Genomic DNA, 27685 nt, shown 5'->3' with positions numbered 1-27685 from the left:
CATGTTACTAAGTTTTTAAATACCCTAATAGGGATTTTTGTACATATATGAGCAATTTTACACATGTTATTTTTTCCTTTTTTAACACAAATAGCAGCATACTGTACATGCACTTCTGTATCTTCCTTTTTTCACCAAATTTATTCTAAAGATTCTATGTCAGCATACAGTGAGCTCTGTCGTGTTTGTTAACTACTTTGTAGTATTTGGTTGACCAGGTGTACCATGATTTCTGTAATGCTGTATATTTACAGTATACAGCATATAGTAGCCATTTCTATAATACTGTATATTCAATCCTTCTTTCTCTGTCTTTTCTTCTTCCTCCTTCCCTCCCTCCCTTCCTTCCTTTCCTTTTCTTTCTTTTTCTTCTACCTTCTTCCCCTTCCTTCTTCTTTCCTCCCTCTCTTCACCTTCTTCTTTTTCTTTTTCTTAACAAACACCTCTACAGATATCTTACTTTCTAACTTCCTCCCTATCCTCTAGGAAATGCTGGTCACCAACTAGTTTAATTGAGAAGTCATAAATTGCAGCTAGATTGAAGGCTTCCACTCTTTTGAGCTATAGTTGATTACATCTGCAAGATGTCTAGCAAGATCTAGGAAGGAGGCATATTTTAAAAGATGAGGAGCTATGCCTACAGTTGGGCTACCCTCACCATACAACTTAAGAAAGTTATACCAAATTATTTGGAAAGCGTCCTAGAGTTTATTCTGCTGAGCCTGCCTTCCTGAAAAGGGGCAAAATATATATATATATATATATATATATATATATACAAAAAAAAAATGCCTGCTTGCCCACTAAAAGTTTGACTCTTGCTACCTACCCAACAAAAATGAGGCCAGTAAATAATGTTTCTCCATTTGATTATATACTTTTAGTGCCAAGAATAGTTTTTTCTTTCTCAAACTTCTGAAACTAATAAGTATATAAATAGCTCTCGTGGTGGAATTACTCGGGTTCCTAACAGGGTGGAACAATTAATATCCACCTTCCTTGGAGCTCTGTCAGAATTCCTTTATTCTTGAATTGTTGGATAAAGGGTAAGACATCAAGAAGAATATGCAGTAGGATTTTTGAGAAGAAGTAGGGCTTGGTAAAGGGGTCTCGGAGTGGGTATCAGAAATACCAAGTCTGCTTCAGGTGACTAATATACTTCTGTGTGTGACACTGCTTTTAGATTTACAAAGTTTGTGTGTCCATTTGACCTTTAGAGGTACACTTTGAAGGTACATAACTTCAGAGGGATTTTTCATATCATAAAACATGTCATCACTTCAAATCAAATACCATAAATGCATTGAAAAAGTGTAGTAGATTACACATAAAACTAAGGTGTTAATAGTGATTATCTCTGGGTAATGGAATTAGACAGATTTATAAAACTCTTTTTCTTTTTTTAAATATTTGTATTTCCTAGGCTTTTTCTTTTTTTCCTTTTTCAAGAGAACATATACTTTTTGTGTAATAAAAAATTCTAACATATGTTTTCAAATAAGTTTTGCAGTTTTTTATCTGTTCATTCAACCAGCATTTATTCAGTTCCTGCACGGCACTCTGCCAAGTGCTTTAGAGAGGCTGAGGATTTAATGTACGTCCTTTCCATTACATGGATCCATATACTTACGGATTGATGATTAAGTAGATAAAGTGCACATGGAATGATAGAGTACAGTCTTAAACAACAGAAAGGCAAATCCAAAATAGTATAACAAACTATTTTACAGTATTAACTAGATAGGATGTAAAAGAGAAATGAAAATGGAGTGAGTTTATTTAGGAAAAAGCTTTGATTATGGTCATTTTAAGCTAGGACACTGACTGAGGGAAATAAAAGAGGTAAAGTATTCCAAATGTAAAGAAATGATAGCAATGGTGACAAATAATTGAAAGTCTTCAGATTGCAAATCAGGATACTAAAAAGACTAACTTGGTTAATGCAGAGAAATCAGAAAGGGGATCAAAGAGAAATTTTGAATACTGAACTGAGGGCTTTGAATTTGGTTCAATAGGCCACCCACCATAGCTTTGAAAATGCAAAGTTAACTAAAGTAAAAATTTTTAAGTGAAGATTACAATTTTTCGTTGTTGTTTTGGTTATATTGGGTGAGATGGGTTAGAACAAGGGCACACCAGAATCTAGGAAACAAGCAGGTATGAAGTGATGAAGGCCTAGATTTGGGGAGTGAATATCAAAGTGGAGAAAAAGGAATGATCAGCAAGCATAGAGAATCAACATGAGCTGGTGCCTGATTAAATGTGGGGAACAACAAAGGAGATAGGAACAGAAGAAGTTACTTCAGAGGAATCCATACAAACTTTCTGAAGAGATATGTAGCATTATGTATTATCCTTTCTTTAAATTTTTATTTCCACCTATTAGAATGGCTAAAATCCAAATAACTGACAATACCAATTGCTGGCAAGGATGCAAAGCAACAAGAACTATCACTCATTGCTGGTGAGAATACAAAATGGAACAGCCCCTTTAGAAAAGTTTGGACGTTTCCTACAAAGCTAAAAGTAATCTTAATACACTCCACAGTTGCACCCCTAGGTAGTTACTCACTGATCTGAAACATAGATCCACATAAAATTCTGCACATGAATGTTTAAAGCAGCTTTGCTCACAATCACCAAAACCTGGAAGCAACCACGATGTTCTTTAATAAGTGAATTGATAAACTGTTACAGCCATATAATAGAGAACTATTCAGTAATAAAAAGGAATGAGCTAACAAGCCATGCAAAGATACAGGTGAATTTTAAATGCATATTGCTGAGTCAAGCCAGTCTGAAAAGGCTTCCAACTGTATGATTCCGTTTATGTGACATTCTGGAAAAGCAAAACTATGGAGATAGTAAACAGATCAGTGACTGCCAGGGGTTGGAGTAGGAGAAGGTTTGAATAGGTGAAGCTTGAGGATTTTTTTTGGGTGGTACAATTCTTTATGATACTGTATTTTATATGATACTCTAATAGTGGATACATGGTGCTATGCATTTATCTAAACCCACTAGAACTTTACAGAACAGAGTGTACTTTAATGTATAAAAAAATTTTTTAAATTATTAAGTAGGTCAGGGGATCCCAGAATGGAATTCAGATTATGACAAAAGAATCTAATTGCATTACAAATTTATGAAACAACTTTTCTGAAGGGAGTGGAAGAAAAAGGTACTGACCTGTGTAACTTTGGAAATGAGTGATGGCACTAAAACTAAAGGTAAAAGGAACAGCACATAAGCACTGTGCTCTGGTTGATGAAGTTGTTTCCCCTGGAAATATGCATTAACAGATCTGATCCTATGTAAGTGTATTGAAACTGAACAATTATGTAATTGATGGGCAGATGGTGGGAGCCTAGTTTCTCACTGTTGGAGTGGGAGATTACAGATAAGCAAGGGAAGAAACTAGAATGACCCATATGGTAATGGATTAGAGTTGGAAACATCAACATGAACTCGTATTTAGTTTAATATAGTTATAAATGGATACATGTAGAAATACGTATAGGTATGTGTGTATACACAAGTTAGTGTACACACATATTTTTCCTTGCCCTGTCAGCTAAGAAAACCTAGAAAAAACACTTCAGTAGCAACATACATAATTTGCTTCCAGATGTTGGTTTTTAATAACATCCTCCAATAAAAGGAATCATGGCTCTTAGGAAAAATGACTGATTCTAAAATTGGGACAGGAGTATACAAGATAAACCCAGAGCATCTTACAGTGCCAAAAAGTAAGAAAATACCAAACACACACACACATACAAGAGTATCTCAGAAAGATACAGGGGCTAACTGAAAGAGCTCCCAGTGGCCAAAAGTGGAAAAATTTGAGCAAATACTAGACTGAATTATAACCCAAAAGTATAGGATAAATATCCATGAGTCCATATGAGTATAAATGATTGAATAAATAAATGGGGAGAATAGATAAGTCTTTCATGCAGATGAACTGCAAATTTATGTAGATATCAATGCTCAGGGTGAAGTATTAACTCTCCTTTCCTTAAATGTGGGCTGTGCACAGTGACGTTATTCCAAAGAGTAAAGTATGTAAGGTGGGAGAGAGTTACCTACAGTGGAGAAACCTGACAAACACTATCAACCGGGTGGTCAAGATTGACATCAACAGTAATAACTCAGGTTCCATTGATGCTATGTGGGAGAAAAGTCTGAGAAACTGTCACAGCCTAGAGGAGCCTGAGGAGACATAATGACTAAATGTAATGTAGTATCCTGGGTGGGAGGCTGGAACAGAAAGAGGACATGAGCTCAGCGTGGGTAGTATAGTCAATAATATTGTAATAACTTTTGTACAGTGACAGATGATTACACCTATCATGGTGAGCATTTTGTAATATATCATTGTCGAATCACTGTGTTGTACACCTGAAATTAATATAATATTGTATGTCAACTATACTTCAATTGAAAGAAAAAGGACATGAAGTAAACATGAAGGAAATCTGAATAAAGTATGGATCTTACTTAATAATGTATCAAGTAGCTAATATTAATGTCTCAGTGTTGGTTCATTAATTGTGACAAATGTACCATACTAATGTAATATATTAGTAATAGAGGAAACTGCATAACAGACTATGTGGGAACTCTCTGTACTATCTTTGCAACATTTGTTTAAATCTTACCATTCTAAAATTAAAATTTTATTTTTATTTTTACTTTTTTCCAATTCTGTGGACATAAATTGATATAACATTGTATTAGTTTAAGGTGTAAAGCATAATGATTTGATAAACACAATTATTGCAAAATGATTACCACAGTAACTTTAGTAACATACATCACCCACCGCATATAGTTACAGGGCTTTTTTCTTGTCATGAAAACTTTTAAGTTCTACTCTGTTATAAAAGTTTATTTTTTAAAATGCATATGCCTTTGTACTTCTAAGAACTTATCTTTAAAAGTTAATCAGACATGAGCACAAAAATATTATATTGCAAAAAATCAATACAATCTAAATATCTAACAGGAAAATGCTTAACTCAGTTGTGGTTTTCAGTTTGATTCCAGTCATTAAAAATGAAGTTCATATTATATTAAACAGAAAATAAAATTATAAGAAGGTATATAATATTCTCAATACTCTAAAATGAATAGAACATTCCCTTACATCGGAATGACATACACCAGAGATAGATTATCTATGGATGGCAGACTAATGGGTGATTTTTATTTATTTTATATATGTTTATGTTTTTTAATTTTCTATAAAAAAATATATTGCTCCAGTGACCAGGAAAATTTTTAATAAAGGTTTTAAGGAAAAAATCACTATAGATGTAAAATCAGGGGACTGATCAAATTGAGTATGTATTGATAGTATTAGGAAAATTAAGTAGGAGCAGTTCTTTTTCAGGTGAAGAAAATGATGGTGGGTTACCCTGCCTGTTTGGTTTCAGACAGCAATGGGAAGAACTTATCCTGTGTGGGACATCATGTTGCAAGTTAGTCAGAGCCCTCAAGAGAAACATACTGAACAGAAACACAGATAAATATCTGTAAGGTAATTGGGAACAAATTTTTAAAAGATGTCAAGTTGCAGCCTTGCTTTTCATGAAAGAAAACATTTTTTTCCAGAAAGGTCAAGTGATTAGCAATGACGATCAAGCCACTTTTCCCCCAGGTGAGTGAATCCTTGGTGAATATGTTTGGATATTGCCTCCACAGAAAGATACTGAAAATACGAGTACTAAAGGCAATTCTGTGAACTTCCCTCCGCCCCTCAGTGCTGACTAAAAGGGAAGGCCAAGAGCAACACTGAGGAGCCAGTACCAGCAACTGTGTAGGCGCTGAGCCCAGATACCCTGCTCTACAGTTAGACAAAAAAGAGCCTGCAGTCAATAGATCCTTTGGGGAAATCCAGGATTTTACCATATACATCAAAATGAAGCCTCCACCGCTCCTATCCCACACTTGGGAAATCTGAGGCTGACCCCTCCAAACATGCTGATTCCTTGGTCCTCTCGTTCCCTGCACCTTGGGCAGCCACACCCACCTTCTCTAGAACCTCTCCTCAGAGGGTCCATTGACATTCTGCCACAGACTTTAGAAGGTCCCAGCACTGGCAAAAGTTTAGAATCTCATGGTCTGAGTTCTTTCTTTTTCTTTCTTTCTTTTTTTCTTTTCAATAGGAGAAGAAACCAAAGTTTAATTACATACATATGTACAGAGAAGCCATAGACAAGGGTTCCCTATCTGATTACTTTCTTAATGAGATAATAGTTAGATAATAAGCCCCCACAGCAAGAATCAGTTTGTCCTCCAGATCGTGGTGGTCTGGCACATGGTGAATCAGTACTTTTGAATCAGAAGGACTCTTGAGGGAGTCCTCTATTCTTCACACACTTTTTTAATAAAGGAGGAACCAGAAAACTGGGCATTAGAGTCAATATCTCCCAGGAAAATCTCTGAGGTGACCTATGACTCCATCCATCGCTGTCTGATGTTTCCTGTAAGAATCAGAAGTACATCATTGCTTACCAAAGTAGAAGAAAACAAGCCCGGGATTCCAACTTGGGGAGCAGTTTTGCTTATAAGTGAGAACTGAGTCACTCTGAAAGCTGATCTTGGAGACTCTCGTGTAGTGTTTGAACTCAAATTTAGTTTGCCACACCCCTTGCTCATCAAGGCAGCCCATAATTCAGGAGACGCAGCATGGCGTTCACCTGCAGGGCAGGTAACAGGGCCACCTCCCAGATGTTCTAACCCAAAGAAATGGCGTGTGTCTGCCATGGCCCCACAAGGATACCTATAGACAGTCACGAGTCTGGTACAAGCTCACGGAAGGTTCAAGAAAAATTGTGATCAGGAGACTGATCAAATGGAATATGTATTGATAGTATTAGGAAAATTAAGTAGGAGCAGTTCTTTTTCAGGTGAAGAAAATGATGATGGGTTACCCTGCAAACCCAGGAAAATCTCTGAGAACCCTGAAACTTTTCAACCTAGAGGACTGTCTTAAATCCTGGCATTGGCACCTTTGATGACAAGAAAGAAAAAAACAGCCAGTGTTGGACTTTTCCAGCAGAGCTCTAGCAGCTGCCAAAGGTTTGTCAGTTGAAGAGGATTGCTTCATTGTAAGTTATACAGAACAAAGTCTGAGGAGTGGGCGAGTCTGTCAGTAGCCTCTGGGGTTTGGTTAAAGCACTAGACTGTCCCAGTGCTTCTGTTGATAAACTGGCAGGTTTTTAACCATGATTGAGCCCTAAGAGAGTCCAAAGAAAGCAGCAAAACCATCCTGTGTACCAGGGGTTTCACATGAATATTGATTCCTGGGGAGTCACTGAAGGACCCAGAAATATTTAAAAACCGTCAAGAACACTGGTGAGACCACTGTTCAGAGCCTGATTATCTTTGAGGTGCCCAACAACTGCTCTCACAGGTTCCCCCTTGCACTTTCATTTCCCATTAGGATTGTAAATCGATACAATCTTTTGGGTAATCAGTTTGGAGTTGCCTTCAAACTTCTAAATGCACACACCCTTTGATTTAGCAAAATCCACTTCCAATTCTGGGAGAAAAGTGGCACAGAGACACATGAACTCAAAAGTACGTGTAAAAGAATAGTCATTGAAACCTTGCTTATCAATAAGGAAGTGGTTAACAAAGTTGTGGTACAGTTATAAAATCACCTAATATACATTTGTTAAAAATAATGAATGAAATCTGTTAAGTAGAATGTTTATAGTGTACTGCAGAGTAAAAAAACAATTATTTCCAGTTTTGAGTAAAAATATTTTTTGGACACTTTTTGTTTGAATTTGTTTACAGTGAGAATGTAGCCTTTTTGTACTAAAAGAGCTATTTCCAGAAGCACCCTAGTTATCTTAAGTCTAAACTAGAGATTTGGTAGATTTTTTTCTTGTTTACTTAAAAATCTGTATTGTCAAAAGGTTGCTTATCCAATAAATTAACATTGGGAGGAAAAAGCAAATTCATTCTAATTTTGAACACACTTCTTTAGGTCAAATCTAGAGTTACCTTTAACTCAGAGAAATGGGAAGTTAGGGGAGAAATGTTTTACCTGTGCTTCAATACATGCACACATACACGTATATTGCCATAATTCTCCTGTTATGTGTGGTCTCTCCATAGACTCCTGGAGGCCCCAGTGCCTTTTCAGGGAGTCCATGAAGTCAAAACTGTTTTCATTATAATTCTAAGATATACTTTTCACCTTGTTGACTTTTGCACTGATAGTACAAAAGCAATGGTAGGAAACAATTGCTGGTAGCACACTTCAGGGCAATGTTATCAAACTGTACTAGAAGTTAACATAGTGTTCTCCACTAAGCACTCAAAAGGAAATAGAGCCATTTTACTAAGAATGTCCTTAATAAAGCAGTAAAAGTTAATTTCATTAAATCTCAACCTTTGAGTGCACATATTTTTTAAATTCTATGTGAGCAAATAGGAAATATACATAGAGCACTTCTGCTGTGTATTAGTTGTCTCAAGGAAAAACACTCATGCAACTAACCGGTTTTTCATAGAACACTACTTTTACTTGAAAGTCTGACTGACATGAATTTTGGTAGTTCAAATTTATGTATTTGGCAAGAGTTTTCCAGAGCCTGCCACTTGTAGAACAGCCGACAGTGTTTATTTCCAACTCTAAAATTCAAGCTTTGGGGCAAAAATGAGGGTTTGGGAGAATTATATCCACTACCACTGACTGTTTCTCAAAACTTAGACTTTTCTGATGAGACAGGTGATATTAGTTTTTTGATATCACATTATAAAGTGGTCACTATTTGCATGAGCTGCATAACTCAGTGAACCAATACTTTCCAGATGACCAATGCATGATGTCACAAAGCCATGCATGAGTGAAAGAACCATCCAAAGACAGACCTATGGATTTTAATGTAACAGGATATGAATGTTGGCAGCCGCGCTCAGAAAATAGCGCCCAATGCAGGGCAGCCGGAAGGCCCCGAACTTCCTAATGACAAATCATCCCACACCACTAAACTACATGCTAATTGCGCCTTGGCATAAGGACCAATGAGACCCACCAAATTGTTATGCTAATAAGGCATATGGAGCCGCACCAACCAGGTCAGAGCATGAGAACTATATAAGCAAGCCTCTCCTTCCCCTCTGGGTCCTGCCCAACTCATTTGTTTCACAAAGAGCTGAAGAATAAAGCTTTCTGCAGAAGAATCCTGCTGTTGTTGCGTGCTGTTCTTGCCGGCGAGGACGGGGCGCGCGACAAGTGGTGCCGAAACCCGGGAACCAGAACATCACCGGCACAGGGAGGACCCTTCAGACATCTGGAGAGGATTCAGAACTGCAGGTCAGAAGAAATCCCGGAGGGGTAAGTTCCGAGAGGCCCCTGCTTTTTAGGATGATGGTTGATGGTTCTCTGTAAATAAGGAGGCACCATGGGGAATGCACCGTCATTAGTCACGGCGCTGCAGACAGCTCTCAAAGAGCGAAACTTGAAGGTCTCCAGCAAAGTCTTAGGATCTTTTGTGAAGGAGATAGACCGTGTGGCCCCCTGGTTCATTTGTTCAGGGTCCCTCTCAATCCCGAGCTGGGACAAACTGGGGAAAGATCTTGATAGAGAGGAGGAGGAGGGTAGCCTGAGGGGAGGCACCAGGCCCCTCTGGAAACTGATTAGAGCTTGTCTGCAAGATGAGAGATGTGAAAAGGTAATAAAAGAAGGTCAGAGAGCATTGACAGATATCCAAGAGAGCATGTCAGAAACGGAACGGGAAACAGAGCGCGCGCAGCCGAAAAAAGGCCACAAAAACGAAAGTAAAGAAACCCCAGAGTGAGGGAGAAAGCCCGCCTAGGGCAAAAGCGAAAGAGCCCCGAGAAGCGAGTGACGATCGCCTCAGAGAAAATAGTAAATACCCCTGGAAAGAGTTGAGGGACCTCCAACTCTCCAATAGGGAATCTGAGGAGGAATTAACGTCCGCAGAGGAAGGGGAAGAAAATAAAACCGCAGAGTGCAGAAGTAAGGGAACCAGCAAAGTTGAAAAGCGGACCAAGGAAAAAACGAAAGCAGGGTGTCCCCCGACGCCCATTGCCCCGCCACCTTACGTGAGTGGCGCACTCTCCTTTTGCCACCCAGATACTCTTCAGGCAATTAGACAAATGTTTCCTGTATTTGAGGATAACGGTGTACGCTCTCACCAACCCCTGAGTCATAAACAAGTTAAAGACTTAGCGGAATCCATCCGAGTGTATGGGGTCAGTGCCAACTATACCATAGCACAAGTTGAGAGATTAACAGAGACAGCCATGACACCCGCAGACTGGCAATATATAACTAAGGCATGCCTTTCTAGTATGGGGCAATACATAGAATGGAAGGCGTTGTGGCATGATATCAGTATGACCCAGGCACGCGCAAACGTGGCCGAAGGACAGCCTGCGTGGTCATATGATATGCTGACGGGCCAAGGACAGTGGGTAGCCAACCAGACCGCCTTCCCCTTACAGGTATACGCACAAATAAACACGTGCGCCGCCAAGGCATGGAAAGCCCTCACCAACAAAGGAGAAGTGTCCGGCAATTTGACAAAAATTATTCAAGGGCCGAGCGAGCCATTTTCTGACTTTGTCGCTCGTATGATGGAGGTTGCAGGCAGAATATTTGGAGATCAGGAACAAGCAATGCCCCTAGTGGAGCAATTAGTATTTGAACAATGTACCAAGGAATGCAGACAGGCGATAACACCCTGGAAACAGAAAGGGATACACGCTTGGTTGAAAGCCTGTAGAGAAATAGGAGGACCACTCACCAACGCGGGCCTAGCCGCAGCCATATTACAGAGCCACAAACAAGCCAGGATCACTAACAGAAGTATTAAATGCTTTCACTAATCTGTCACGAGGCCTGTCCCAGTATCTTTCAGGAAACTGGTCCCAGGACTTCGATGGAGCACTAGAAGAACTGCGGCGAGAAATTATCCACATCAACTCCACCCGTCTAGATATCTCCGTAGCGGAAAGACTCTCTTCCTGGTTCCTCAGAGCTCTCTCCCACGTCAAGGAGTGGGCGGGCATGGCTGGGATGGGCGTGTTCCTGCTTGGAGGTCTCATGCTCTTACTCTGGTTGTTATGCAGACTCCGCAACCAACATAAGCAGGACAAGGTGATCCTTGCTCAAGCCCTAATGGCGATAGACGTTGGCGCCTCTCCCCAAGTGTGGCTCAATATGCTTAAGAAGGAAGCTCAGCTTTAGCTTGAGGTAGCTCTTGCACCCTGAGCCCATGTGGCACTGCACCAGGCCCGAGTACCTCAATGCTTAATCACAGCTTTCTTTAAGAAGCTCATGGTGCAAGAGGGTTGAGAAAAAGGGTCCAAACCCTTTGTACCAAGCGGTCCCAACGCCAGCCAGAGGATGCGAGGCAAAGCACTGCAAGAGGTCTTGGACCCCTCTGAGAGGCATGCCTGACTGCATAGGGGTAGATGCCCAGAACCCTTCTCCAAAAAGGGGGCATCAGGAAGTATGATGGAGGTCAGGCCTCTGTCTCCGCCTCTGCTGGCAAGTTCCGCCTTGAGCTTCTGTTAGACAAAAAAGGGGGAGATGTTGGCAGCCGCGCTCAGAAAATAGCGCCCAATGCAGGGCAGCCGGAAGGCCCCGAACTTCCTAATGACAAATCATCCCACACCACTAAACTACATGCTAATTGCGCCTTGGCATAAGGACCAATGAGACCCACCAAATTGTTATGCTAATAAGGCATATGGAGCCGCACCAACCAGGTCAGAGCATGGGAACTATATAAGCAAGCCTCTCCTTCCCCTCTGGGTCCTGCCCAACTCATTTGTTTCACAAAGAGCTGAAGAATAAAGCTTTCTGCAGAAGAATCCTGCTGTTGTTGCGTGCTGTTCTTGCCGGCGAGGACGGGGCGCGCGACATATGAAAAGTTTATAGCTACAGTTTCAACCTTTACAAAACTAACAGTTGTTGGATTTTGGTGTGATATTAAAGGGAGTAACCACAATTATTTGAAAAAGCCATTAAAATATTCTTCCCTTTCTCAACTATCTGTGTGAGGCCAGATTTTCTTCATATTTTCTTCAACCAAAATACTATATTGCAACTGGCTGAATATTGAAGCAGATAAAAGAATCTGTCTTTTATTAAGCCAGACATTAAAAATTCACTCTTCCTGTTGAATTGTTTTGCTCTGTTTTGTCACAGAAATAGGTTATGTTCACTTTTATAAAATGACTCAGATTTTTTTAAATTCCTCTTTTAATTTCTGATACAATAAATAGGAATTGATAAAACCCACATATATAAACAAGAGCTCTTTGAGTCTTTAATAATGTTTCAGAGTATAAAGGGGTTCTGAGACCACATATAGCAAGTCCATTGGAGGCAGGAGACTGGAGGAGATGACCTATGGAGACTCTGCTGGCCTTTCAGTCTTTTCTCACTCAGCCAACTCTCACCTTTAGCACAACAGTCAAAGCTTGGGAGCAAGAACTCTGCACTGTTCTGAGTGTGTTCCATTGCGAAAGGGGAAAGACACCTCTTTCCCTCCTCCAAGTCTCCAGACAAGATTTGGGGGGTGCAAAGGGTGAAGAGAGAGACTAGGAAAGGGCAGATGAGAGTGAGGGACCTTCCCAGCTCTGAAGGAGTTTATTGAGAATCCCCGAAGTTAGATGGTGAGGACGAGCTGTCGGGGCCCTTGCGGGGCCACTCAGGCTCAGTAGCAGGACCACGGAGGAGCCAGGGACGTCCCCCAGAGCAACTGCACTCTTTCTATCCCTTTCCTCCAGCTCTTGGCCCATTTCTTCAAATGGCCTAAACCATTCAATGACCTTTAAGAACCACCACTTCTTCTAGGCCACAGTAGCACACCATAAATTAGAATAGGCCAACAGGGAAAGAAATCAAGCCTAAAGAGAAAAAAATGTAAACCAACACGGTAACAACTATTAATTTACCACATACCTCCCCTTCCACCTACACCTCTACCCATGCTGTTTCTTTTCCTTCCTACCATCCATCCCCTCCCCCTGGCCTGAGCCCTGTCCTTAGGCTATTACAGGTTCATTAGGGATATAGTCACTAGGGTGAGAAACTCCAGGGTAAGGCATTTCACCATGATTTGAAGCCCCTCTGCCATTTACTGGATGTGTAATCAAGCAGGGAACTCTCCTTCTCTGGACCCTCAGTTTCTGCATCGTTCAGATGACATGCTCTCCTAGCTCTGTGATCCTCTGGTTATTAATAAACAGGAGATACATCCAGGCTGGAACCAAGGACTCTGAAATAAATGTATTATCATTGAAAAGAGCAGAGGATCTAGAGAGAGAACACAGCTCTAGTTTGCATCACTCCACATTATCCCCTTTGGACATGGACATATTCCTGGGAGATGAGCAAACACAGGTCTCTGAAAACAACCTGGAGAAACCTCCCAAGGCTTGGTTCCTCCCTCGGGTTCACTTAGTAGGTTCCTGGAGTTGGTATTGGACAATTCTCAGTCCTTGCCCAGCAGGGGTAATTCCTTCGGTCTTAGAGGCCCTAGAGATTTTCACCCTCCCTGTTGTAACCCTGCTAATTAGACCAGGCTCTGGCCCCTACCATTTCTTTTTTTTTTTCCCTACCATTTCTTTTTAATAGCTTTATTGAAATATAACTCACGTACCACACAATTCACCCAAAGTGTACAATTAAGTGGCTTCTATTCACAGAGTTGTACAACCATCACATCTATTTTGGAACATTTTCATCACCCTTAAAGAGAAATGCTATACCCCTTAGCCATTATTCTCACAAACCCTTAGGTCCCAGCCCTCGGCAACCACTAGTCTACTTTCTGTCTTTGTAGATTTGCCTGTCCTGGATAGTTCATATAAATGGAATTATACAATATGTGGTCCTTTGTGATTAGCATCTTTCACTTAGAATTTTCAAGGTTCATCGATGTTGTAGCATGAGTCAGTTCTTCATTCCCTTTTATTGCTGAGTAATATTCCACTGTATGGATAAAATACATTTTGTTTATCTAATCAGTTTGGGTTGTTGGGTCATTTGGGTGGTTTCCACCATTTGGCTACTGAGACTAATGCTGCTGTGAACATTGGTGTATAAGTATTTGTTTTTGAGTCCCTGCTTTCAATTCTCTGGGGTGTTTAACTAGTAATGGAATTGCTGGATTATATGATAATTCTATGTAACTTTGAAAACACAGTTTTCTGGGGTTGCTACACCGCTTTATATTCCCACCAGTGATGTATGAGTGTTCTAATTTCTCCACATCCTCACCAATACTTGTCATTTATAGCCATCCTAGCAGGTGTGAATATGGTATCTCATTGTGGTTTTGATTTTCATTTCCCTGATGGCTAATGATGCTGAACATCGTTTCATGTGCTTAGTAGCCTTTTATCACCTTTAGATAAATGTCTGTTAAGACCCCTTTCCCATTTTTAAGTTGAATTGTCTTGATTATTGAGTTGTAAGAGTTCTTAATATATTTTAGATACAAGCTCCTTATCAGATACATGATTGCAATTATTTTCTCACATTCTGTGGGTTGTCTTTTTATTTTCTAGATAGTGTCATTCAGAGCACAGAAGTTTTATATTTTGATGATGTCCAATTAAAATTTTTGTTTTTGTTGCTTGTGCTTTTGGTATCATATTTAAGCAACCAAAAATGAAGATTTACACCTATGATTTCTTCTCAGAAGAGATAGTTTAGCTTGTACACTTAGGTTTTTGATCCATCTTGAGTTAATTTCTGCATATGGTGTGAGGTAGGGATCCGAGTTCATTCTTTTACATGTCAATGCCTATTTTTCCCAGCACAATTTGTTGAAAAGACTATTCTTTCAACCCTCAATTGTTTTAGCATTCTCATCAAAAATTAATTGATTATACACTGGCACAAGAACAGACCCATAGATCAGTGGAACAGAGTAGAGAGCTCAGAAATAAACCCATGCATATATGGTCAATTAATAAATGATAAAGGAGCCATAAATATATAATGGGGAAAAGACAGTCTCTTAAATCAATGGTGTTGGGAAAACTAAACAGCTACATGAAAGAATGAAACTGGGTTACTGTCTAACTCCATATACAAAAGTAAACTGAAAATGGATAACATCCTAAATGTAAGAAATAAAACTGTAAAAGTTAAAAGAAAACATAGGCAAAAATCTCCTGAACATAAGCATGAGCAGTTTTTCTCTGGATACATCTCCCCAGGCAAGGGAAACAAAAAAAAAAATGAACAAGTGGGACTACATCAAACAAAAAAGCTTATGTACATCAGCAGAACAAAAAGTAAACCTACAGTATGGGAGAATATATTCATAAATGATTTCTCTGATAAGGGGTTAACATCCCAAATACATGAAGAACTCATATGACTCAACACCAAAAAGCAAACAACCTGATTAAAAAATGGGCAGAGGACCTGAACAGACATTTTTCCAAAGAAGAAATACAGATGGCCAACAGGCACAAGAAAAGATGCCCCACGTCACTAATCACCAGGGAAATGCAAATCAAAGCCACAATGAGATATCACCTCACACCAGTCAGAATGGGCACTACCCAAAAGACAAGAAATAGACAGGAAATAACAAGTGTTGGTGAGGATGTAGAGGAAAGGGACCCTCCTACACTGTTGGTGGGAATGTAAATTGGTGCAGTCACCATGGAAAGCAGTATGAAGGTTCCTCAAAAAACTAAAAATAGAAATACCTTATGACCCAATAACTGCACTTCTTGGAATTTACCCAAAGAAAACAGTATCTCTGATTTGAAAAGATACATGCACCTCTATGTTTATTTCCCCATTATTTACAATAGTCAAGATGAAGAAGCAACCAAAGTGTCCATCAGTAGGTGAATGGATAAAGATGGTACATACACACAACAGAATATTATTCAGCCATAAGAAAGAAGGGAATCCTGCCACTTATGAAAACATGGATGGATCTAAAGGACATTTTGCTAAGTGAAATAAACCAGTCAGAGAAAGACAAATACCACAGGATTTCACTTGTGGAATCTGAAAAAAAACCAAAATGAATAAAACAGCAGTAGACTCATAGACATTGAGAAGGACTGGTAGTTACCAAGGGGGAGGGGGAGGGATGGGTAGAGAGGGGAAAGCAGATAAAGGAGCACAAAACTCTCAATCATAATAAAAGTTGGTCACGGGGGTGTAAGTGCAGCAGGGAGAGTATAGTCAACAGCTCTCTAACATCTAAGTTGACAGACAGTAACTGCACTAGTTGGGGTGAGGACTTATTATACCTGTTGAACCATTGTATTGTAGACTTGAAAGCAATACAGTATTGTAAATCAACTATACTTCAATTCAAAAAAATTAACTGGCCAAGTGTGAGAGTTTATTTCTGGACCATGTCAATTCTGTGTCTTTCCTTATGCCAGTACCACACTATCTTACTTAATGTAGCTTTGAAGTAAGTTTTAAAATCATATAGTGTGAGTCCTGTAATTTGACTATTCTGGGTTGGCCCTTACTATTCTTACCCCAGAGTATAATGCCTCACCCACACTGCTTCTTTCATGGTATCCGTTAGGAGCCTGCAGCCCTAATCCTCATCCTCTTCAACCTCATCTTGCAGTGTTCTTTCCCTCATTCCACCACTTTAGCAATATGGGCCTTCTTTAAGTTTCTCAAGCATTCTGAAGTTCTTCCTGCCCAAGGGCCTTTCCATTGACATTCCCTTTGCCAAAAATGCTTCCCCTGCACTCCCTCTCCCGTTCCCAGGGTTGACTTCTTTCTGTCATTAAGATCTCTGCGCAAATGTTATCCTCACAGAGAGGCCCTCACTAACCCCCATCCAAAGTAGTTACCCACAAACCCTTCCCCTTTATCACATTAGCTTGTATTCTCGCACTTCTGCTCTTGAGACAGTCTCATGTATATATTGTTATATTTATTTTCCATCTCCCCCAACTAGAATGAAGACTCCAGGAGAGCAGAGATCTTGTCTTATTTAACACTGAATTCCTACACATAGAACAACATAACCTATAATAGATATTTAATATATACATATTTGTTGAATGAATGAATTGATCAGTCAAGCCCTGGACAGCCCCTGTAGTGGGATTTAGCACCAGGAACTGGTCCTCAAACCAGGATTGCTTTTCTTGGACTCACCTTCTCCCATTTTGTAGCAGTCAGCAATTCCTCCCTCCTTTTATTCAGTGATTTTCCCCAGATCCTCCTCCTAACATTTGTCTACATTTCAGGAGTAGATACAGACACATGCCTGCCTCCCCCATCTCTGCTCTGGATTATTCTCAGGAAAAATGACCAAAGGTGTCTCTGGTTATAGTATGTATGGACAAGTGCATATGCAGGTCCATTGGCAAAGACAAAAAGCTACAGTGTTGAGAAGCATGAGGCACTGGACAAAGGGACAGAAGGCTACGGAACTAAGAAGACAAGAATCCAGAACCTTGGGGAGAATCAGAACCTCAGAGAGCCCAGGAATTCACATTATAACAACCTTTGATTCTAATGCCCACAAAGGTTTGAGAACCAGCTACTGTCTGGAGAGTACCTAGGTTACTGAAACGGAGAGATTTTTCCTGGGGCTTGGGAGGGTCTAGTAACTCTCTATACAGCCCTGAGTCTTTCATCTAAAGATCTTAAAGAATGTCAGTTAACCCTTGCAGCACCCTAGAAGTCAGACTCTTGGCCCCATTTTACTGACAGAAAACTGAAGTCTGTGGGTTACAGCCAGGAAAGGAATATCTCAGGCTCTTATGGCCTGAACAGAGCAAGCTAAGGGCTAAGTTTGAAGCCAGAACTGACCTCAAAATCTTTATGACAGTGGCTCCCAATCTGGGGACTGTAGAGCATTTAAATTCATGTGTATGTTTACGTGTATATACCGTAACTGTAGGCGGATGATTTGGCTGAATCTTTGATACTCGGGTCTCAGCTTAAAGGTCACCTCCAGGAGAAGCTTCCCTGAACATCCGTCTTAAGGAATATCTTCTCCCAGTCCCTATCATATTACCCTTTTTTATTTTCTTCAGAGCACTTGCTGTTATCTGAGATGATCTTATTTTTTGTTCTCCTTCACTATTACATAAACTCTGTGAAGTCAGAAACCTGATCTGACAGGACATTGTCGATGGATTCGGTAAGTATTTGTTGAATGTTTAAGTCTAAATTAAGATATTCTCAACAATATGCAAATGCTGTTGAAATAAGTAAAATATCTAAGTAAAATGAGTAAAATTACCTGTTTAAATACTTTCAGTATATATTTCTTATAATCGACTATTATTTATAGTAATTTATAGAAACAAAGTAATAAATATATAGGATAACTAAATAGATATTAACACTATAGAGAAAAGCAAGGAAATATTTACTATAAAATTTGGATAATTTATCTGGTACTGGGAATGCTATCTGGGAGGAACATAGAGAGGGGCTTGTGAGGTACTAGAAAGATCCTATTTCTTAACCTGAGTGTTGGATACATAGGTGTTCTTTTCACTGTTGCTTTTTAATTGCACTCCTAGGTATATACTCTGGAGAAATTCTTGCACTTGCAGAAGACTTTTACATAGTCTTTTGTATATGTTGATACCTTTTTCAATTTATAAGGTTGCTCATTCTAAGTAGGTGACAAAAAGAATGAGGTCATTAAGTATGTACTGCCATGAGGAAATAAACAATGCATATTAAGTGACACGCATGTTGTAGTACAATCAACAGTATAATCCCACTTTAATAAAAAATTAATGTCCATTGAAATAAATCTGAACAATATACACTAAAATGTGAACACAGGTTATCTCTTGGGTGGTTTCCATTTCAAAATTATATGTTTCTGTAGTGTTTCAATATTTCGCAGTAATCTCATTTACTTTTGTGGTAAAAAAAGAAAGATTATTTTTACATGTGTAAAAAACTGTTTCAAATAGGGGAATAGGAATTACTCTGGAAAGAGGGACTTTTTCTCCCTTTTGCAAGCTGAGACATGTTCCCTGATGGCGCTCCCCTTCCCCCACTGTGATTCTGTAAAAGGGAATTTGTGAGGACAGAAAGTTCAAAATGGGAAGGGTTTTTGGACTCAAGTCCCTTTAATGGGGTAGAGAGTGAATGGGGCCTGGCTAGTACCTCTGGCTTACCAGCCTTTCCTAACCACAAAGCAAACCTGCTTGTTCCCTGCCACTCTGCACCCCCAGCTCAGGAGGGTGACTGAAATCTTGGCCAGCTGCCCTCCAGTCCTGCCCCATTCTTCCAGGTTCCAAGGTGACTGAGCATCTGGCAGTTAAGCCAAAGGCCAGTACTGTCTTGACTTCTTGAGTGAACCCCTGTGAACTGAGGGAAGACATGGTGTGGTCAGAGCAGGTGCTCAGGGCCACAGTAGGGCAAAGAAGAGAGCAGAGGAAAGACCAGGAAGTCTCATTCTGGGTCAGCCAGTGAATTGCCCTTTCTCTCTCTAGCTCCTAGAATTTTCTATTGCAAATGGTGGGGTCTCTTGAGCTTGGAAAGACATAGAGAAGAGGGTGTTCTGTGTCCCAAAAGAAAATTCAGCTTATCAAGGGAGGAAAAATCCACATGCTGCACCCTCTGCCTAGAACATTTTTCCTCTCTTGGGAAAGCTTCTATTCATTCTTCAGATTTCAAATTTTGGACCACTGCCTCTTGGAAGTCTTCCCCAACTCCCACCCCACCTTCACCACCTCCAGGAAAGGTGTGCCTCCTTTAGCCAGCACCCTCCTACTCCAACAGCTGCCTGCTTGTCTTCCTGTTCGTCAGGGACCACGACTCTTACTGACCATTGTATCTCTAGTACCTAGACACTCTATTATAAGTACTCAAAAAATGTTTTCATAAATAAAGAATGGCAGAGAAGGCAACGGGCAGATATTCCCTCCACTTGTCTCGAGTGTGGTTCTCAGCAGCATAGGGGGGACCCCTCCAGGGCAAAGGAGAGCAACACCAGCTTTATCCTCCCCCCTCCCTCCCGTCTTCAGTCTTCACACCCCTCCGTTCCCCACCCCGCAGGTCCACCCGCAGCTGGGTGTGAGCTTGAGCTCCCTCTACTGGCTAGACTTCAGTGCCGCAGGGAGCCAAGCCCAGGCGCCCTGGCAGGGGTCATCCCTCCGCAGAGACCTTCCTACTACCCACAGCCCACTCCGGACTTCCAGAAGGACTGACACTTGAGGGAAAACAGGGTTGGTCGGCACACTGGAGGTTTCCAAGGTCTGAGCCCCCACCTTCCCAACCTCGACGCCAGGGGCACTTCCCCCACACCCTCACCTCTGGCTCTGCTTTCTGGTCTACTCCCAGACTCCTCCTCCTCCAGCTAATTCACAGAGATGTTGATTTCTGGAGACTTCGGCCGATACATCAGCTCCGACTGTAGAAGAGATACCCCAGAAAGAGTTGAGGATGGACAGAAAGAGACAGAGCCGAGAGAAAGGTACCCAGAGAGTGAAAGGTTATACACTTGCACGGAGACAAAGCTCAGGGTGGGGAACGACAGCCCACTGAGCTGTGTCTCCGGCCCTTCCTGCCCCTAAGCACTCACAAACTGGGGCCCCTGCCCTATGGAGAAAGAGCTCCCTCTCTTCCTCAGGGTGCCCGCGTCAATGTGGAGCTGAGAGGACTGACTGTGCTGCTCACAGCTTCAGGCTTTGTAGAGATATTAGACTTCAGGAACAACAGGGCGAGAGCGCGCTCCCCACACCTGCCCCTTCTCCTGAGGGGGCCCACCCGGAGCTCACATCCTCACTGTCACTTCCACGAAGTGAATACTCTGGCTCCAGCCCCTTCTCAGGGATGCTTCTCTCCCCTGGCATCGGCTCATCCAGCCATAGGAGTTCCTGTGGTGAAAAGACCCACTCCAGGGCCTTTCGGACCCCCACCAGGCCCAGCAACTGCAGGGACAGAAACAAAGCTCAGGGCTGTTAGCACCAGCAGCAGGAATATGAACAACAGTAACATTTATTGAGCACTTCCTATGTGCTGGGTACTGTGTATCGTTTCATCAAATGCTAACATACTGCTACAAGGTAGATGCAATGGTTATTACCATTGTACAGAGAAGGAAACCAAGGCTCTGAGGATTCAGTAACTTCTCAGAAGTCTCACCAGGCTGGGATATGGTAATGACACTGATCCTACTGCAAAGTCCATGGCTCTTAACTTATTCAGGGAGTAGGGAGAGGGCCAGAAGCCACCTGTGTCATCACCTCACTGAGTGATGAAAAAATGCCAGCACTCCTCTCCAGGGACTCAGTGTTCTTCTGGACTTTCTATCCCTACCTGTGGTTGAAGAGCCCAATGAAGTTGGGGAAGATGTTGAACTGGGTATCCCAGAACTAGCCCATCTGTAGGCATCCCTTGGCCATCTTTCTTTGTCCTACGATTCCCAACCAGGTAGGGTCATGGCAGGTGAGAGAGGGGAGAGTCTTCCTCTTGTGAAGGTCTAGGTCACTCTCCCAGACTCTGAGTCTCCCAGGACCCCCCAGAACACCGCCCAACCCTGAACCAAGTCACCATGAGGGGGAAGATGATGGCTGCAGAGGTAGACTTGATTATCCAAAGCAGCCCCAGGCAGGCAAGCTGGACGGCTGTGAAGAGGTGGATCCTGCTCAGAGGCACATGCCGTAAGAGCAGGAGGTCTGGCTGGTGTTTCGCTGGCATCAGTAATAGCTGCACCCTCTTTGTGAACTGGGGGGAATGAGAAAAGCAGGAATAACCTGGAGGGTGTCACTGTTAACTATGCAAGCCCAGCATGGGAGGAGGTCAGAAGCCTCCCTGGCCCCCTCCCCATCCAGAGCACAGCAACAGAGTCCCTGCACCCAAGAGAGGCAGGAAAAGGGAAGAGGAGAATCGGGGAGTGCAGTTGGGAGGAACCCGCAGAAAAGAAGAGGTGTGGGGTTGATCGGTTTTAATGTGCTCACCTGGATGCTGCTAATCGCTGCCACGCCCATGTACAGGAAGATGCCGTAGAGCACAGGCATGGGGATGAACTGGTGGAAAGGAACGGAGAGCTGGTGAAGGAGTTCACCTCTTCCAGCTGCCCAGATGCCCCTTTGGGGTCCAGCCCCAGCCTCCAGCCTCCAGCATCTAAGCCTACCTAGTCTTTTCTTTTTCCACTTTGCACACCTAATTGCATTGAATCTTCGCAGTGATCAGAGGAGGTGAACTCTATAATAGTCTCCATTTTACAGGAAGGCAACTGGACTTCACAGAGACTCAGTAACTTGCCGTCGCCTGGCCTGCCTCTTCAGTCTTCCGCATCACCCTTCTCTCTGCTCTCTGTTCCTGCTACACTGGCCTCCTTCCCTTCCCTCAAATGCCCAAGTTTATTTCTACCCCGTGCAAGGCCTTTGCTTTGCTTCTGCCCTTTCTCTGCTATTTTCCTCCACCTAAAAGGCTCTTCCCTGACTTCCTCAAGTCACGCTTCTCACTACTCATCTCATAGCACCCCCAGAAAGGTCTTCCCTGACTATCCAATCTAAGTAGACTCTTTGTGCTCTTAATCAGCTGAGTTGTTTTTCATAGAAGTTTTCGCTACCTGAAGTTACCCTATTTTATTGTTGTCTGTCTTCTCTCACCAGATTGCAAGGAGTGTATATATCTCTGGATCACCACTATCTCCCCGGTCCCTGGAACAGGGCTTGGCATATGGCTCATGCTCAGTAAAAGGCTGCTAAATGAGAGTCTCCGAGTTAGTAAGTGGTCGATCCGGTCCGTCTGGCTCTTTCAGCTACCCTACTCCACTCTCACCCAGCTTCCGTGACCTTTCCCTCCCCTGACCTCTTTCTTCCCCCTGTTAGTGACTGTGTGACGTTCTCCACACCCTCCTTGGTTGCTTTGCTTCTTAGCTTGTGAACCTTTCTGCTATTACTTGTTACTTACCCTGTGTCTGTGTGTGTATTGCTGTAGGGGCTTGGCTCCATATTACTTTTCAGTTCTCCTCCCCACCCACCCCCATCTGGACCACGTCTTCCAGCCCTGCACACAACAGGTGTTCTGTAAACATCTGGTGAGGGGCAAGTGAAGGGTTTTTGCCTCAAAGTTTTTCTGGGGTGTGGTGATCATGCTCTTAGCTTAAGGCTTGTTGGGAGGCCGAAGCAAGGGTAGCATTGGTCCCTGGGGATGGTGGCATGTCCGCCTGCTCCACTGGGTAGAAAGCCCACTGATTAAGAGTCTGTGTTCTTGGATCTGAGAAACTAGCTCTCTTGGTGGTTTCTTGTAAGCTACTTAACCTCTTTACCTTTCAGGTTCTTCATTTGTAATGTACATATGCCTCTCAGGGTTTATGTGAGGGTTACATGAAACCAGGTGTGGAGAAAACTTAATACAGTGCCTGGCTCACAATAAGTGTTCAGCCAGTGTCAGTTCTTACTATACTGATTAATAGTATAGCCCTGCCCGTGACGGCGGCCTGTCTAACAAAGGTACCTTGAGTACAGGTGCCAGGAAGATGGAGATTCCTGTGAGGATGAACACCACGAGGCCCGTCAACCTCTGCTCCCTGTGAGGAGAGGGAGGTATTAGCCAGGGTCTGGGAGAACTGCTGGGGCGTCTAGGCTGGAGACACTGGCCAGACAGCATCAATGAGCCTGGTAGGAGGGAAGTGGGGGGACTCCCCTGCAGTCACGTGGTAGGAAGGGGACCTTAGCTCAGTGAGGAAAAATCGGTGGTGAGGAGGGCAAAGGGGACTTCCATATGGAGTTCCAGGCCTCTGCATGGTGCCAGCTAATAGTTGCTCTTTGCTTTTATTTTGATGGAAAATTAGAAATGTTTGCATTGTCATAGGACTTTATACTTCACAATTTGCAAACCTGATTTCACATACTTTCAATGGTTAGATTGTTTTTTCCAAGTTACAAAATTGTTTTTGATAAGGTTAAGTTTGTAACATCAGTGAGTTGCTTCTGCAGTGAGGGGGGATTCTTAGGTGGCACCTCACCTTGCTCAGCGCCCCCTCCCTCTACCCTCATACTGAGATGCTCCTCTTGAGGGCCTTTCCAGTTCTGGCTTAAGGAGGAGAGGGAAAGATCTGACACACCCATCTCAGAGCCCAGAAGCCACCATGCACCCCACTGGCTCCCTGAGCAGTGAGAGAGCCCTCTGAAGTCACCAGCTCTGAGTTTAAACTACCCAAAAAGCTCTTTCACCCCATCACCCCACCTTGCTGGCCATCTCTCACTCCAGCATCCTGAACACTGGCCTCACCTGATGCCCAGGAAGCTGAGAGGCTCTCCCGGGGCACAGGTTCTGCCCTCTCTCCGAAGACTGTCCATGTGGGCCAGGGAGATGACGGTGGCCGAGACACACCAGGGCAGCCCAAGCGCTGACGCGAGCAGCAGCAGCACGGCCACACAGAAGAGGTCCAGGTGGAAGCCGGCGCCCTTCTGCAGGCAGTGGTGCGACAGTGACGGGGAAGCTGGCCCAGGCCTGGGCCCTGTGTCCTCTGGGGTGGGAGAGCGGGGGCCTGGCCCCCACCCTGGAGCTTCTGTCCCTTGGTCTAGGGTCCTGGAGTCCTAACCCGCAGGCCTTACCCGAAGTCTGTGTTCATCACGGTTGAGGATGACTGCCGTGATCTGCTGGTCCATGAAGATGAGGATAGACAGCAGCAGGGCAGGCAAAGCGGCTGCCACACTCAGCCACCAGGGGTTGGCTCCAAAAGGTGACACCAGCCAGCCACGCCCAGGGAGTGTTGGCTAGGAAAGGGCATTCCATGGACAGGTTGGGGGGGTCTTCCTAGAGCACCTCGCTTGCACACCCTGACCTTGGCGTTCTTCCATAACCCTTTTACCTGCCAACCACATTCCAAGATCCTGGATGCTAGGTGGGGCAGTGTGTGTGTGGGCACAGCTGGTTCAAAGCATCCTAGTGCCTTAAAAGAGGGCGGAAGGCAGGGGAGCAGCCTCAGGATTGAGCCAGAGCCAGGGGCTCTGGGCTTTGGTTCTGGGATCCTTCCTTCCCTACAGGAGGAGGAGGTGGTAGATGAGGCCTGCCCATACTTCTTGGTGTACAGAGCCCTCCCCTCTCAGCACCCCTGCACCATCCAGGGTTGGGCAACTCAGGCTCAGACTTGCCTTGATCTGGGGCAGGGGCAGGGCTGGGTGTGTCTGCGTCTGCTCTGATTACAAGCGCCGTGGGGGGAGGGGGCCCCAGGGGCTCTCTGGTTCTGAGCCCCTGGGCCTGCCCCAGTTGGAGTACCCCTGCTCTCCTGTCTTGGGGGAAGCTGGAGGGGAGGTTTCCAAATGCACAGGAGAAGTGCAGGCACTAAGTTATGCTAAGCCTTGTCTTCTGCCCTGTCATGCCCTAGGGAGGGAGTCCAGCTTCACTGGATCCGAGCAGGCAGCTGGGGGCACAAGGAGAGAGTGGGGCTTCGTGGAGTGGGTGGGGCCATGCCAAAGGCAGGAGAGGCTAGGACAACAATATCTCATGGTTGTTGAGGTCTCTTTATGTGCCAGTCCCTGTGATAAATTCTGTACACTATGATCTGTGAACCTCAGAACAACCTATGAGTAGGAGCAATTGTTATTTATTTCCATTTTATAGATGAATAAACTGAGGCTTAGAAATGTGGGCTAACTTGCCTAAGGTCACACAGCTAGGAAGTGGCAGAACTGGAACTCAAAGCTAGGACTGGCTGACCAGAACCCATCCTCTTACCTATAATAACAGCTCCTGAGTATTCTGTGCTCATTATGTGTCTGGAGCAGCACTTCATTAACCCTCACAACTCAGGGAGGCCATTATTACTACTTCTATTTTATGAGCGAGGAGACGGAAACTTAGAGGAGGAGAATGGTGGGATGCATACATCCTCCTCCCGGGTCCTGTCTGCTGGCCCCCCTTCTCCCTCTGCGCGACACTCCCAGCTCTCACCTTGAACTCTCTGGGCACCGTGAGCTTCGGAGTGGCTAGGCCCAGGACGGCATCGAGGCCACAGCCCAGCAGAATAGCCAGGACTGAGGAGAAGTCGCTGAGCACCTTGCGCACCTGGCCACACAGGGGACGCTCAGTGAGGTTCCGACCCGCTATCCCCTCCTTCTGCACCCTTTCCCATTCACAGACAGGGCCCAAGGCCAAGGGCCAGTTCTCTTCCACAGAAAGGGAAGGGACACTCACCACAGAGGGGAAGAAGTGGCTGGTCTTGACATGCTTGAGAGCCAGAGCAAAGAGGAAGGAGGAAAGGAAGAGGAGGGAGGAGAAGGCGATGTCTGGGACCGTAGGACAGCCAGGGCCACGAGGGTGGCCTCCCCGCCGGGCACACTCAGGTGGGGGCAGCAAGGATGCATTGACCAGGCCTAGGTCCTGCGTGGAGGGGTGGCCAGGGATGGGGTTACAGGTGGCGGAATAAGCGTTCGCTGATGCGCACGGATTCACTGAGGGCCAGTATAGGGGTCTCGAGCTGTGGCAGATGGCTGGGCTTCTGTGAGGGTTTTCCTAGCCTGTGGGGTGGGGAAAGCCAGGCGCCACTGACTTCTTGGGCCTCTACCGTTTCTTTCCCAGGCCTTCCCAGGAACAGGCCCTCACCAAGCTTAAGCTGTCATCTCTGTCTTTTGGCTTTGTCCTTGTCCACCGAGACTCATTTCCTGGGAAGCAGAGAAGAACTTGGGTGGATGCCCTGCCTCTGGGAACCTTCTCCAGCCCCTCAGGGGCCTAATCTCACAGGTCTGGCTGAACCAGAGAGTTCTTAGTTCTGACTTCCTGTCTGCTGATTCCGATCACTACCAAGTCCCCAGGACACGGTCTCACATTCTTGTCCCTTCAAATTCCTCACCTATCCGTGTGGCTGAGAGCAGACGCCAGGAAACGTTTGCTCAATAGATGAGCACATGCATCTGTGGGTCCCCACCAGGGGCAGAACTGCCAGCCCAGAGTCTGGCACTCTTGAGAGGCCATGTCTTCCCCAGTCCTACTGTTGCCTTCCATGTGGAAAGATACGTGCCAGCGCAACACTCCAAGCTTCTCTCCACCAGTCGGCCAGTCACTCAGATGCAGGGGAAGAGCAGTGATTCATTTGATTGGTGAGTCTGGGAGAAGAAGCTGGGCATGCCTGGCCCTGGCCTTCGTCTCCCCTCTCTGGGGAGTAAGCTGCCTGCACTGTGCAATTAGCTCTGCTGCCCTGGGCCAAGACGGTCCTGTCCTGTGCAGCCACGACTGGCTGGGTAAGTCTGTCCAATTTTGGTTTCGTTGTTAAGAAGCCCATTCACCCAGAGATATATAACCATGTTCTTCTATCGGCATTATCAGAAATAAAGATGATACTGGGCCTGCTCTGTTGATTTATTTCTTAATTGATCCAGAAGCAAGAGTGGGGAAGAGTGCTGCTGGTTACTGGGTGAGTAACCCCTCCTGCAGCCCACCCCAGCTTGCCAAACCCCCTGATTCCTTCACTCACCTCCTGGGTCTGGGTACTGGCAGAAGCAGCCATAGGCAAGAGAGCCAGGCCTCTGGATGGGATAGGCACGGGTCAAACTCAGCATTTTGCCCACAGCATCGTGGATGAAGATGAGGCTGATGAGAGCACAGAAGCCTTCCTCCGTGAAGCGGGTGAAGTAGCGCACCAGCACGCTGGCCTCCGTGGCCACCAGAGCCAGGCAAAAGGTGGCCACCCAGATGCCCACCCACAGGCGGAAGGGCAGGTAGTCCAGGCTGTAATCTCTGGTG

General features: G+C 44.0%; 1 protein-coding gene across 8 annotated transcripts in view; it reads right to left on the bottom strand.

Moving 5' to 3' along the window:
* Positions 1 to 3538: 3538 nt before the first annotated feature.
* SLC4A9 (solute carrier family 4 member 9) overlaps positions 3539 to 27685 on the bottom strand; it is a 28252-nt gene continuing 4105 nt past the window's right edge. The window contains exons 11-23 of one of the 8 annotated variants that reach the window (XM_073221801.1): positions 27417 to 27679; positions 26549 to 26607; positions 26141 to 26326; positions 25898 to 26011; positions 24816 to 24896; positions 24559 to 24720; positions 24233 to 24411; positions 23456 to 23528; positions 21949 to 22017; positions 21542 to 21715; positions 20767 to 20919; positions 20300 to 20399; positions 3540 to 6491 (exon numbers count right to left, since the gene is read on the bottom strand). In XM_073221801.1, coding sequence (XP_073077902.1) covers positions 20346 to 20399; positions 20767 to 20919; positions 21542 to 21715; positions 21949 to 22017; positions 23456 to 23528; positions 24233 to 24411; positions 24559 to 24720; positions 24816 to 24896; positions 25898 to 26011; positions 26141 to 26326; positions 26549 to 26607; positions 27417 to 27679 — 1567 coding nt within the window. In that variant the 3' untranslated portion in view covers positions 3540 to 6491; positions 20300 to 20345. Of the gene's footprint in view, positions 6492 to 18727; positions 19355 to 20299; positions 20400 to 20766; positions 20920 to 21541; positions 21716 to 21948; positions 22018 to 23455; positions 23529 to 24232; positions 24412 to 24558; positions 24721 to 24815; positions 24897 to 25897; positions 26012 to 26140; positions 26327 to 26548; positions 26608 to 27416; positions 27680 to 27685 lie in introns of those variants that run through there. The other 7 variants (XM_073221802.1, XM_073221800.1, XM_073221804.1 and 4 more) reach the window with 7 other exon arrangements.

This window comes from Manis javanica, chromosome 14 (assembly GCF_040802235.1).
Source record: "Manis javanica isolate MJ-LG chromosome 14, MJ_LKY, whole genome shotgun sequence".
Lineage (NCBI taxonomy): Eukaryota > Metazoa > Chordata > Mammalia > Pholidota > Manidae > Manis > Manis javanica.
Note: the sequence above shows the minus strand (reverse complement) of the source record. Positions and strands in the feature narration are given on the sequence as shown.